The sequence below is a fragment of the Taudactylus pleione genome, unplaced genomic scaffold (assembly GCF_031769625.1).
Source record: "Taudactylus pleione unplaced genomic scaffold, aTauple2 ptg000828l, whole genome shotgun sequence".
Taxonomy (NCBI): domain Eukaryota; kingdom Metazoa; phylum Chordata; class Amphibia; order Anura; family Myobatrachidae; genus Taudactylus; species Taudactylus pleione.
Genome location: NW_028285230.1, coordinates 3,549,516 through 3,564,855, shown reverse-complemented (window position 1 = coordinate 3,564,855; position 15,340 = coordinate 3,549,516). Strand labels below are relative to the sequence as shown.

Here is a 15,340-nt window from a genome sequence, read left to right as displayed (position 1 = left end):
AAGGACAACCGTAACAGAATGTTACTCACAGAGCACTAGAACCCAGGTTAGGCAGACCGCCCAACCATAAATTTGGGAGGGTGAATGACCCTTGCGGCAGGAATATGCAAACAGTCTATATTTTCTGGATTGCCCTCGTATATTCCTCTAATTCTGGTTAGAAAAAAGCTTTACATACAATTTTTTTTTCTCAGAGTATCTAAGGAGTATTTTGGGGAGGTACATTTTCCATACCAATCCTTGTTAAACCCTGCAAACCTCTGGAAGTGCATAAAGACACGGACAGGGCTTAGGCAGAGGACTGTTCTAGTTTACATGGTGTAATTTGCCTGCATTCGCTCCGCAGATGACTATAGAGTGTCCACGTGGCACTTGCTCCTCCTTGCGCCTGGAGAGGAGAAACAACAGTGGTAGGGAGCGGCCTGTCGAAGACCGTGTTCAGTGTCCTCACAAATTCAGAATCCTGCCGACCTGCAGCCGGCTTATCTGTTGTGTGTGCCGGTAGGCTGGTGTAAAGATCTGTGCGGCTAGGGGCGCTTTTTTTTATGGGAGCAAATTCTGCTGATCTGGCGGCCAACTCTGTGTCTGAGGCACCGCTTGGCACAAGGTGGGAGAAACCGAGATCACCACAGAATTGCCTCAGTCGTGTCGGCGTGCAGGACCAGAGTTTCATGTTGGTCTAGGTCAGGCTTCTCCATGGAGATGAGAATCGCTCAGTGTAACCATGGAAACTGTTGGAGCATAAAAGCAGAGGAAGATTAAGAATGCCACTTCTATTCAGGACAGAAACTGTCTCCTGGCTCGGTCTCTATGAATAGCCTGCATTGGCTTGATCTATATCTGCCGCCTCCTTTGCTGGTCCTGTGTGATGTTACAGCATCCCATGGCCACGAGATGCATACAGTATAAAACTGCTGTGGGTGACACTTCTATTTTGCGTTTAACTAGGATCTGAGGGGCCGATGTATTAAAGGGTGAAAAGCCCTATTGCCCGCGATGTTGCATTGTAGGGGTTCCATTAAGCTGGTGCAGGAAGATTGTGATGTCGAAAGCAACCAAAGTTGTCAGAAATGTCTTATAAAAGATATAAAACCAAGTTCATCCATCCAACTTTTTTCACAACTGGCTGGTAAAATCCCGTCCACGTTACCACTTACCTGTTTGGAGTGAATACAGATATATACATGGCATATAGGATTATTGAATCCAACAATGAATTTGGGCACTGGAGGAAAATACACCTTCCGTGTCTGTGTACTGGCCTCTGATAATCAGAGTCTGTACGTTTATTAATGTGCTGTAATACGGGATATGCAGCCATACTGTATCTCACAGCTCGTACATTTGCTTTTTTTTTTTTTTTGTATCTTCTAATGAATTAGTTGCTCTCTACAGGGGACTGATGTGGTTTATTAATTGCTTTGTGCTTTATGTATATATAAGGGGGGGGAAACTGTATCTCTATGTCTCCTGCCACTAGGGAGAATGCCTGTAAAATAGCAAGCTCTAATAGCTTATATTGGGCTGCATACAGCTCTCTCATAGGAGCCGTCCTCCCTACATTCTCTCAGCAGACAGTGCGCTATAGGCACATAAAGGAACACTGGCTGCCTGATTGATGCAGTACAGATATGTCCACATACAGCTATCCTCCGCGCACTACAAGTCGCGTTACACATAACGAGTGAGCGTCCTGTGACTTTGTAGCGGCCAGCGTCTTTCCATGCGGCTTTTTTTCTTCCAATGCGTATTATTCGCACAGCGATGACAATTGGAGGCACAGTCAGCTTCTGCTGAGTAAAATGATATGCGGCATGCCTATATTCTGTGTGCGACTGCGGGTGCATAGGCATGTGTAATGCTACGTTACAGTGTCAGCGACTGTGACGTAGCATTTTGCATGCAGATACAGTCACACATAGAATATAGGCATGCTGCATATCATTCTACTCAGCAGGAGCTGTTTGTGCGTCCTGTTCACATCACTGCGAATAAGACGTATTGGAAGGTAAAAAGTTGCACAGAAAGACGCTCAGCGCTGCCGAGTCACATCTTGGCATGGTGTGAGTGGAAGGGCTATTTAACGCGCCAGGAGGCTAGATGTATGAGGACACAACTGTATACAGACCCATATCTTATGCCCAGTATGCTATGCAGACCTATATCTTATGTAATGTGCAGACCCATATCTTATGCCCAGTATGCTATGCAGACCCATATCTTGTGTACAGTATAATATGCAGACCTATATCTTGTGTAATATACAGACCCATATCTTATGCCCAGTATGCTATGCAGACCTATATCTCGTGTAATATGCAGACCCATATCTTATGCCCAGTATGCTATGCAGACCCATATCTTGTGTAATATTGCAGACCCATATCTTATGCCCAGTATGCTATGCAGATCCATATCTTGTGTAATATGCAGACCCATATCTTATGCCCAGTATGCTATGCAGACCTATATCTTTTGTAATATGCAGACCCATATCTTATGCCCAGTATGCTATTCAGACCCATATCTTGTGTAATATGCAGACCCATATCTTATGCCCAGTATGCTATGCAGACCTATATCTTGTGTAATATGCAGACCCATATCTTATGCCCAGTATGCTATGCAGACCCATATCTTGTGTAATATGCAGACCCATATCTTATGCCCAGTATGCTATGTAGACCTATATCTTGTGTACAGTATAATATGCAGACCCATATCTTGTGCACAGTATAATATGCAGACCCATATCTTGTGCACAGTATAATATGCAGACCCATATCTTGTGCACAGTATAATATGCAGACCCATATCTTGTGCACAGTATAATATACAGACCCATATCTTGTGCCCAGTATGCTATGTAAACCTATATCTTGTGTAATATGCAGACCCATATCTTATGCCCAGTATGCTATGTAGACCTATATCTTGTGTACAGTATAATATGCAGACCCATATCTTGTGCACAGTATAATATGCAGACCCATATCTTGTGCACAGTATAATATGCAGACCCATATCTTGTGCACAGTATAATATACAGACCCATATCTTGTGCCCAGTATGCTATGTAAACCTATATCTTGTGTAATATGCAGACCCATATCTTATGCCCAGTATGCTATGCAGACCCATATCTTGTGTACAGTATAATATGCAGACCTATATCTTGTGTAATATACAGACCCATATCTTATGCCCAGTATGCTATGCAGACCTATATCTCGTGTAATATGCAGACCCATATCTTATGCCCAGTATGCTATGCAGACCCATATCTTGTGTAATATTGCAGACCCATATCTTATGCCCAGTATGCTATGTAAACCTATATCTTGTGTAATATGCAGACCCATATCTTATGCCCAGTATGCTATGTAGACCTATATCTTGTGTACAGTATAATATGCAGACCCATATCTTGTGCACAGTATAATATGCAGACCCATATCTTGTGCACAGTATAATATGCAGACCCATATCTTGTGCACAGTATAATATGCAGACCCATATCTTGTGCACAGTATAATATGCAGACCCATATCTTGTGCACAGTATAATATGCAGACCCATATCTTGTGCACAGTATAATATACAGACCCATATCTTGTGCCCAGTATGCTATGTAAACCTATATCTTGTGTAATATGCAGACCCATATCTTATGCCCAGTATGCTATGTAGACCTATATCTTGTGTAATATGCAGACCCATATCTTATGCCCAGTATGCTATGCAGACCCATATCTTGTGTAATATGCAGACCCATATCTTATGCCCAGTATGCTATGCAGACCCATATCTTGTGTAATATGCAGACCTATATCTTATGCCCAGTATGCTATGCAGACCTATATCTTATGTAATGTGCAGACCCATATCTTATGCCCAGTATGCTATGTAGGCCTATATCTTGTGTAATATGCAGACCCATATCTTATGCCCAGTATGCTATGTAGACCTATATCTTGTGTAATATGCAGACCCATATCTTGTGTACAGTATAATATGCAGACCCATATCTTGTGCACAGTATAATATGCAGACCCATATCTTGTGCACAGTATAATATGCAGACCCATATCTTGTGCACAGTATAATATGCAGACCCATATCTTGTGCACAGTATAATATACAGACCCATATCTTGTGCCCAGTATGCTATGTAAACCTATATCTTATGTAATATGCAGACCCATATCTTATGCCCAGTATGCTATGTAGACCTATATCTTGTGTAATATGCAGACCCATATCTTATGCCCAGTATGCTATGCAGACCCATATCTTGTGTAATATGCAGACCCATATCTTATGCCCAGTATGCTATGCAGACCCATATCTTGTGTAATATGCAGACCTATATCTTATGCCCAGTATGCTATGCAGACCTATATCTTATGTAATGTGCAGACCCATATCTTATGCCCAGTATGCTATGTAGGCCTATATCTTGTGTAATATGCAGACCCATATCTTATGCCCAGTATGCTATGTAGACCTATATCTTGTGTAATATGCAGACCCATATCTTGTGTACAGTATAATATGCAGACCCATATCTTGTGCACAGTATAATATGCAGACCCATATCTTGTGCACAGTATAATATGCAGACCCATATCTTGTGCACAGTATAATATACAGACCCATATCTTGTGCCCAGTATGCTATGTAAACCTATATCTTGTGTAATATGCAGACCCATATCTTATGCCCAGTATGCTATGTAGACCTATATCTTGTGTAATATGCAGACCCATATCTTATGCCCAGTATGCTATGTAGACCTATATCTTGTGTAATATGCAGACCCATATCTTATGCCCAGTATGCTATGTAGACCTATATCTTGTGTAATATGTAGACCTATATCTTGTGCACAGTATAATATGCAGACCCATATCTTGTGCTATCTTGTGCCCAGTATGATATCCAGAACCATTTATTGTGCGAAGTATAATATACAGGTCCATATCTTGTGCCCAGTACAATATACAGGTTCATATATTGAGCCCATAGAAATGTACAGGGCTTCTCCTGGTACCCAGACACTCAGGAATTTATACCTGCCCCTACGCTTGTTGAATAGGACACTAGGTACTTTGAGTGTTAGAAGATGAGGAATTGCATGACAGTATGGTACAGATTTACTGGGTACATACATTTAAGCTTACTACATGCGATGCTATCTCAAAGGACCTTGCAGCACTATACAGCCCATCAGGTCGTGTTTAAAGAACCTAATTATAATAATGCGGCTCCTCTGTGATAAGTAGGAAGATCAGATGATGAAATATTAAACCTGACATGAAAAATATTAACTTTTTTGTGTATTTGATGAATACTGAAAATAAAATATATTTTTTTCTTTTAGAGACAAATCTTTAATCTTTAATTGTGACTGTCCCTAAAAATCAGGGACAGTTGCTGGGTAAGCACACTGTATCCTGTGATACTAGGGGATGTAGTCCTTAGGCCGGGATTCATACTGTCCACAGTTATTGTTTCCTCAGGACAGAGAAGCCACATAGCATGGCTCAGTGATGGGCAGTAATGCTTTTATTATTACTATTGTTACTTGGTTTTAGTGATGCTGCTTCATTCATTTTCATAATGCTGACAATGGGCAGGTTACATTAAGTCTATTCATGAACGGCTGTTACAATCAGAGTATGAATACAGTATGCGTGCTGGCAAGAATGAATGGATTCCATAGAAGCTGTGTAATCTGTATTGTATTTATCTGTGCTCCCGCAAATTAGCTGGTCCGATGTCTGATGAGCTCTGGGGCTGCGCGCTTCTATCGTAACCTGTTGTCCGTCAGCAACATGCTCACAGTAGGAGCGTAAGCATATAATAGAACCTAGGTATCTGATAGACGTGTAATTGTCAAGGTTAACCTATATAGCGTAAGCTCTTTTCATTTCATTAGATCTCTTGTGCTCTTACACAGGCGATTCTGCAATCCAAAACAGTCTATCACACATCTAACCATAGTATCGTCATGATTGATAGTCCCAGCATTCTTTCCGGCACTGATGATCTTGAAGATATGATCACATGATAAGGTTGATGATTTTCCCATAGGCCAGTGTTTCCCAAACTTGGTCCTCATGGAACCCTAACAGTGCATGTTATGAAGGTATCCTCAGGAATAATTAGTACCACCTGTAGTCAATTAAAAGACTTGTGTTCAAGCTAGATAATCTGCAAATCATGCACTGTAAAGGTGCGTATCCACTACCCGATTACACAGAGCGATTGAATGATAACGACATCGCTCGTTAATCGGGCAGCAATATGTCGGCAACGACCAGCGATGCGTGTTCTCGCTGGTCGTTGCCGGCATCACTCATTGCCCGAACATGCTGGTCAACCTGACGATATCGCTAGGTTGACCATGCTCGGGGATGAGGTAGGGTGCCTACACTGAACAATATATCGTTCAGTGTGGGCACTGTGCAGTGTAGTTAACTATATCATTATCGTTCAGTCTTTTCACTGTCGGGTAGTGGAAACCCACCTTTAGGGTTCCAGCAAGACTGGATTTGTAATTGTTCCTACTGTTCCCTGTTTCCTTTCCCTAGTTTGTGTATTCTTTAAACTTTTTTTATTTTTTTATTTTTTTTAGTAATTGATGCATTTGTCTCAATTGTACCATGCCTTTCTTCAATAAAAACTAATACCCCTTTTCCACTGCCACTAAAACCCCGGGTTATTGCCATGTCAACCCGGGTCGTGAATTAGTGGAAATGGCTCCTAGGAAAAAATCCTGGATTGACTGAGCCAGCATTTCTTCCTAGGTCTTGAGCAGGGTTTTACATGGCTAAGACCCGGGCAAGGCTCAGTGGAAATGGATATCCCGGGTAATCTGACCACGGTCCCGTTTACAGCATAGGGAGTAAAACGGGGTTCAAGCCACTGTGACACGGCCTGAAACCCATGTTTAGTGTCCCGGGTTGGACCTGGGATTTGGTGGAAAAGAGGTATTATTGAGTCAATAAAAAAAAAAAAGAAAACCAGGTTTGAGAAACACTGTCCTAGGCAACCTGTGAGACTATGGAAGAGCCTGGAACCAGTTTCTGTTCCAGTGGGCACAGTAGCTTTATACTGTGGCAATGATATATTGTAGGTCAATTATTAGCAAAGCTGGATTCTTGCCGCTACTTGTCCACCTTTGTTTATTAATTGTGGAGTTCAAACCAAAAGTCAAGACAAATCCTAAATGTACAAAGCTACGAAAAACATTTTTACATAATGTAATAGACTTTTAAGAAGATTTCTTGTTAAACCATTTATTCCGCAAACTGATACAGTTGCTCTGGCACAGCCACAGACCCGTGCCAACATCCCTGGCACTGGTAGCAGGTGTGGCAAAAATAGACTAGTACTTGTAGCAGGCACATGGAGAACTCTAGATCAACCATTGTCTCCTTTGCTGACAAATTGGGTGGAACAGTGGTTAGCATTGAGGCTCACAGCACTGGGGACATGGGATTAGTGTTAATCTGTGTGGAGTTTGTATGTTCTCTTCATGTTTGCTCCAGGCTCTCTCTGGTTTGATCCTAAAACAAACAACTGGGAAGGTGCCGGGATCGGGAGAGACTCACAAATACAAAGAATATTTAAAAAATATAAACAGTATATATTTGGGTTTCTAGTTCCGAGGCCTATAAACGTGACTTTCTCGATTCTTTCTGTTGTAGACAGTGCCATAATAAGGGACCAGGAATGATGGATGGCTGGTATGAAGATTCTACACCCACTTATCCTGCAAGTAGGAGTACCACCAAGGAATTGAGGAAGAACATCAAAAGTAGTGAGCACAATATATCTATTTAATGATGTACATTAATATATCTCTTATATGTGTAAGAACATATACCCTCCCCTCCATCAGCACCCCCACACACACACACACACACACACACACACACACACACACACACACACACACACACACACACACACACACACACACACACACACACACACACACACTGCATGGTGTGTTACTACTTTCCAATCTTTGGCGTCGTCACAGAAAACTAGACTTTAAAATGGCAAAATGCATAGAAACCTCAGATCACTGTCTTATTGGTTCAAGTCCTCTCCCTTCATTATATTTCTGACTCTCTCTCTTATAATGCTACTTGGTTTAGGCTTATTTATGTCTTAATTTAGTGGTGACAGAGGGGATATCGGGGGTGTTTTATCACCTATGGGAAATGATGTGTGTTATGTGGGGCGGGATACACTAACATAGGGCCTGATTCAGACCCTCTCGCGAGCGCATATCGCTTGCAAGCGGGTCGATGGTGGGGTACTGCGCACGCGTGCCGCGCACATGTGCAAGCCTCGGAGCGAAAGAGAAATTCTCTCGCTCCGGGACTCACTACAAAAGGAGCGGATGTCGATGTTGATCGACAGCTCGCCCCGTTTTGTAGGCAGGGAGGGGGGGTGGCTACACAAACGGAGGCGTTCCTGAAGGAACGCTTGCCGTTTGTGGGAGGCACCACTGACATCACCAGATGTTAGAGCAGGAAGCTCTCTGGGGCTTGCGACGGACGAGACCCTACCACAAGGGTCTTGTCGCAAGACCCGATGGTCACGACCATCACCTGGCCGCTCGCAAAAGCTGTGGGTGGTCACCCACAGTTTAGCGAGCGGCCAGGAGGCCGCAACAAAATAAAATAAAAAACGCCCTGATTCAGAGCGAGCGCTCTTGAAGAGCGTCCGGCTCTGAATCAGGCCCATAGTGCGGTACAATATGCCACACATCGCATTAGTACTGATCGCATATGCGCTAATATAGTGCTGTACATAACGCCAGACATCGCATTCGTACTGATCGCATATGCACTAACATAGTGCTGTACATAACGCCAGACATCGCATTCGTACTGATCGCATATGCACTAACATAGTGCTGTAAATAACGCCAGACATCGCATTCGTACTGATCGCATATGCACTAACATAGTGCTGTACATAACGCCAGACATCGCATTCATACTGATCGCATATGCACTAACATAGTGCTGCACATAACGCCAGACATCGCATTCGTACTGATCGCATATGCATTAACATAGTGTTGTACATAACGCCAGACATTGCATTAGTACTGATCGCATATGCACTAACATAGTGCTGTACATAACGCCAAACATCGCATTAGTACTGATCGCATATGCACTAACATAGTGCTCTACATAACGCCAGACATCGCATTAGTACTGATCGCATATGCACTAACATAGTGCTGTACATAACGCCAGACATCGCATTCGTACTGATCGCATATGCACTAACATAGTGCTGTACATAACGCCAGACATTGCATTCGTACTGATCGCATATGCACTAACATAGTGCTGTACATAACGCCAGACATCGCATTAGTACTGATCGAATATGCACTAACATAGTACTGTACATAACGCCAGACATTGCATTCGTACTGATCGCATATGCACTAACATAGTGCTGTACATAACGCCAGACATCGCATTAGTACTGATCGCATATGCACTAACATAGTGCTGTAGTGCTGTACATAACGCCAGACATCGCATTCGTACTGATCGCATATGCGCTAACATAGTGCTCTACATAACGCCAGACATCGCATTAGTACTGATTGCATATGCACTAACATAGTGCTGTACATAACGCCAGACATCGCATTCGTACTGATCGCATATGCGCTAACATAGTGCTGTACATAACGCCAGACACCGCATTCGTACTGATCGAATATGCACTAACATAGTACTGTACATAACGCCAGACATTGCATTCGTACTGATCGCATATGTACTAACATATTGCTGTACATAATGCCAGACATCGCATTAGTACTGATCGCATATGCACTAACATAGTGCTGTAGTGCTGTACATAACACTAGACATCGCATTCGTACTGATCGCATATGCGCTAACATAGTGCTGTACATAACGCCAGACATCGCATTCGTACTGATCGCATATGCACTAACATAGTGCTGTACATAACGCCAGACATTGCATTCGTACTGATCGCATATGCACTAACATAGTGCTGTACATAACGCCAGACATCGCATTCGTACTGATCGCATATGCACTAACATAGTGCTGTAGTGCTGTACATAACGCCAGACATCGCATTCGTACTGATCGCATATGCGCTAACATAGTGATGTACATAACGCCAGACATCGCCTCCGTACTGATCGCATATGCACTAACATAGTGCTGTACATAACGCCAGACATCGCATTCGTACTGATTGCATATGCGATCAGTACAGCAAAGGATCGCTGTTCCGATTAGAGCTGTCCTTTGCAATCAGCTCTGCGCCCTGGGTTTCCGGGAACCCATCTGTGCATGCGCAGAGTGACGCGGCGGCCGAGGGGCATGCTTGGAGGGATCTGATCGGATCCCTTATACCAGCGCAATGCGGTAGAAGCCCATAGGCCTTCTATAAGGTAACGCCAGCCTCCGCATCGGAGCCACGCGGCCACCCAATAGTGCATATGGAAAATGTAGTAATACCCCAGAAATAGTGTTTATATTGCATTTTCTGTTTAGTGCATCCCGTCCGTGGTCTCTTTGCTGTGGGCTAAGTGCACCTATACAATCACTTCTCTACAGAATTACAGCTGGAAGGTGCAAAATGCAGCTCATAGGGGGGGATAAAGTACCAATCAATCAGCTCCTAACTGTCATATTTCAAACACCGCCTGTACAGTGACACTTAGTAGCTGATTGGTTGGTACTGTGGGCCTGATTCAACAAGGATCGCTATTGCGATCACGGTAGCAATTGCACGCGCAGTTCTGCTGCGAAAGTATGCTAATAATTGTAATCGCAAAGCACTCTCACTGACATCAAGTAGACGCCCACTTCCCCTCTCGCACATCCGTAATATCTTGCAATCCAGCGAAAACATCGGAGCCACTCGCACATTTAAGGCAGGTCTGACACTACCACTAAATTGGTAACTTTCCTGCACGCAGCGATCGCTTAGTATGGCATCGCAGTGACTACTTTATGCACGCCCCGGAAACTGTGTTCTTCAAACGCACTGCATTTCTCCTGCCACCCCCCCGTCGCCACCCCACAAACGGCGCTTCCTGTCAATCACTTTGCGATGGGTCTGCGTAGTCCCTGCGATCGCAATCACGATCGCTGTGGCTGGTTCGCGCATACGCAATATGCAACAATCGGCCATATGTGTGCACTTTAGCAGTTGCTATCCTTGCTGCATCAGGCCCTTTATCACTCTCCTAGGCTTTAGCACATCTCCCATTAAGAGTAGAGCAGACTCCGAGCTGCTGCACAATCCGTGGGTGGCATCTTGTGTGAGTTCACACTACCTCTTGTATTCATAGTCTTGCTCTTTAACACTATAATGATCTTCTGTTTTTTGCTGCTCAACATTTTTTTAATGGATAATTATTAAAAGTTCTATTTTAGACAGTACAGTTGTTTTATGTAAGTGTTCTCTTTCATGCAAAATACCCATGGTATAAATCTATATTCACTAACCCAGGGGAGCACCAGCAACACTTGGCTCTAGAATCTTATCCTTAACAGTAGTATCTCTATAATTGTTGGTTATCGATCTATTTATTTGATTTAATAAAAGTCCTGTGCAGGATTAATAACATCTCTCCTGGTCATGCTCTAGCAATGGGCGCACATATGTACGGGCAGTGCAGAGTCGTGTGCATACCGATGGCAACTGCACACACAGCGGAAGTGGGTGTAACAGGGCGTTCTACGCTCTAACACACGTGACGGCTATGCTGATTTGCATGTGAGCGAAAATACGCCTTATTAGAGGCTAATCCTTTGCAGAGGCCAGGGCGCTCCTGCTGATGACTAATGGCAAACAAGGCACTGCTGCACCTGGAGATGTGATACAGTATGTATGCATATGGGCAAATAGCAAGTGTTTCAGCAGTGCACATCCACCTTCCATAACTGCATGTGCTGCCTAGCCGCCCTCCACATACAGAAGTACAAGTCTTGCACTTCTGCTGCTGACCACTCTGGTTATTCCGTATATAGCAAGGAACACGCGCCCTAACCAACTCCTTCCATCAACCACTAAACTAGTATGCTATGGGCACATATCTAGGGACACCATTACATACCGGAATCAGTATGTATGTCCTCCGGCCGCACGGTTCAAATCCCGACGCCGGAAGACCGGCAGCAGTGAAGATCCCAACAGGGGATTTAGGTAAGTAAAGCTAACCCAGTCCCCCCCTAACCCTAACGCTCCCTTAGGGGTGCCTAACCCTAACCCCCCTAAGTGCCTAAACCTAACACCCCCATTCCCCTCCCCCCCGTCCCCGCAGAATAAACCTGATTCTCCTGGGGGGGGTGCCTAACCCCCCCTTCCCCTAGCCTAACCCTAACCGTCCTGGGGGGTGCTTAACCCTAAGTCTCCCCCAGGAGCCCAGGCTTCTCCCGGACAGGAGAATTAAAAAGTAAGTAAAGCATTGCAAGCCAAAAAGATTTCCTATACAATCATCTGCAAAAGTAATAGATAAGTCCTAAAACTCAGCGGCTTCCCCGTCCTTCCGCTTTTGAAGCTAATTTCCGCAAATGAAGTCAATAAGGTGTAATCTGGGGACAAAGACAAAGACTTCAGTATTTTGTACTGTTATTACATTGTGCTCAGGTCTAACTGGGCAGGGTTCACGCACCAGAAGCCCAGGCTCTGCTGGGTATACTGTATACTGAGAGTGGTCAGGCTTTGCTGGGTATACTGTATACTGAGAGTGGTCAGGCTCTGCTGGGTATACTGTATACTGAGAGTGGTCAGGCTTTGCTGGGTATACTGTATACTGAGAGTGGTCAGGCTCTGCTGGGTATACTGTATACTGAGAGTGGTCAGGCTCTGCTGGGTATACTGTATACTGAGAGTGGTCAGGCTTTGCTGGGTATACTGTATACTGAGAGTGGTCAGGCTTTGCTGGGTATACTGTATACTGAGAGTGGTCAGGCTTTGCTTTGGGTATACTGTATACTGAGAGTAGTCAGGCTTTGCTGGGTATACTGTATATTGAGAGTGGTCAGGCTCTGCTGGGTATACTGTATACTGAGAGTGGTCAGGCTTTGCTGGGTATACTGTATACTGAGAGTGGCCAGGCTCTGCTGGGTATACTGTATACTGAGAGTGGTCAGGCTCTGCTGGGTATACTGTATACTGAGAGTGGTCAGGCTCTGCTGGGTATACTGTATACTGAGAGTGGTCAGGCTCTGCTGGGTATACTGTATACTGAGAGTGGCCAGGCTCTGCTGGGTATACTGTATACTGAGAGTGGTCAGGCTTTGCTGGGTATACTGTATACTGAGAGTGGTCAGGCTTTGCTGGGTATACTGTATACTGAGAGTGGTCAGGCTCTGCTGGGTATACTGTATACTGAGAGTGGTCAGGCTCTGCTGGGTATACTGTATACTGAGAGTGGTCAGGCTTTGCTGGGTATACTGTATACTGAGAGTGGTCAGGCTTTGCTGGGTATACTGTATACTGAGAGTGGCCAGGCTTTGCTGGGTATACTGTATACTGAGAGTGGCCAGGCTCTGCTGGGTATACTGTATACTGAGAGTGGCCAGGCTCTGCTGGGTATACTGTATACTGAGAGTGGTCAGGCTTTGCTGGGTATACTGTATACTGAGAGTGGCCAGGCTCTGCTGGGTATACTGTATACTGAGAGTGGCCAGGCTCTGCTGGGTATACTGTATACTGAGAGTGGTCAGGCTTTGCTGGGTATACTGTATACTGAGAGTGGTCAGGCTCTGCTGGGTATACTGTATACTGAGAGTGGTCAGGCTCTGCTGGGTATACTGTATACTGAGAGTGGTCAGGCTCTGCTGGGTATACTGTATACTGAGAGTGGTCAGGCTTTGCTGGGTATACTGTATACTGAGAGTGGTCAGGCTCTGCTGGGTATACTGTATACTGAGAGTGGTCAGGCTCTGCTGGGTATACTGTATACTGAGAGTGGTCAGGCTCTGCTGGGTATACTGTATACTGAGAGTGGCCAGGCTCTGCTGGGTATACTGTATACTGAGAGTGGTCAGGCTCTGCTGGGTATACTGTATACTGAGAGTGGCCAGGCTTTGCTGGGTATACTGTATACTGAGAGTGGTCAGGCTCTGCTGGGTATACTGTATACTGAGAGTGGTCAGGCTCTGCTGGGTATACTGTATACTGAGAGTGGTCAGGCTCTGCTGGGCATACTGTATACTGAGAGTGGTCAGGCTCTGCTGGGCATACTGTATACTGAGAGTGGTCAGGCTTTGCTGGGTATACTGTATACTGAGAGTGGTCAGGCTCTGCTGGGTATACTGTATACTGAGAGTGGTCAGGCTTTGCTGGGTATACTGTATACTGAGAGTGGTCAGGCTTTGCTGGGTATACTGTATACTGAGAGTGGTCAGGCTTTGCTTTGGGTATACTGTATACTGAGAGTAGTCAGGCTTTGCTGGGTATACTGTATATTGAGAGTGGTCAGGCTCTGCTGGGTATACTGTATACTGAGAGTGGTCAGGCTCTGCTGGGTATACTGTATACTGAGAGTGGCCAGGCTCTGCTGGGTATACTGTATACTGAGAGTGGTCAGGCTCTGCTGGGTATACTGTATACTGAGAGTGGTCAGGCTCTGCTGGGTATACTGTATACTGAGAGTGGTCAGGCTCTGCTGGGTATACTGTATACTGAGAGTGGTCAGGCTCTGCTGGGTATACTGTATACTGAGAGTGGCCAGGCTTTGCTGGCTATACTGTATACTGAGAGTGGCCAGGCTCTGCTGGGTATACTGTATACTGAGAGTGGTCAGGCTCTGCTGGGTATACTGTATACTGAGAGTGGCCAGGCTTTGCTGGGTATACTGTATACTGAGAGTGGTCAGGCTCTGCTGGGTATACTGTATACTGAGAGTGGTCAGGCTCTGCTGGGTATACTGTATACTGAGAGTGGCCAGGCTCTGCTGGGTATACTGTATACTGAGAGTGGTCAGGCTCTGCTGGGTATACTGTATACTGAGAGTGGCCAGGCTCTGCTGGGTATACTGTATACTGAGAGTGGTCAGGCTTTGCTGGCTATACTGTATACTGAGAGTGGCCAGGCTCTGCTGGGTATACTGTATACTGAGAGTGGCCAGGCTCTGCTGGGTATACTGTATACTGAGAGTGGTCAGGCTCTGCTGGGCATACTGTATACTGAGAGTGGTCAGGCTTTGCTGGGTATACTGTATACTGAGAGTGGCCAGGCTCTGCTGGGTATACTGTATACTGAGAGTGGTCAGGCTCTGCTGGGTATACTG

The 15,340-nt window shown here is 44.8% G+C and overlaps 1 protein-coding gene across 1 annotated transcript in view; it reads left to right on the top strand.

Moving 5' to 3' along the window:
- Window positions 1–15,340, top strand: part of NECAB2 (N-terminal EF-hand calcium binding protein 2) — a 159,792-nt gene that overhangs the window by 115,381 nt on the left and 29,071 nt on the right. Inside the window, exon 7 of the mRNA XM_088458331.1 lies at window positions 7,716–7,828. Within this exon, the coding sequence (XP_088314457.1) occupies window positions 7,716–7,828 (113 nt within the window). The remainder of the gene's footprint in view (window positions 1–7,715; window positions 7,829–15,340) is intronic.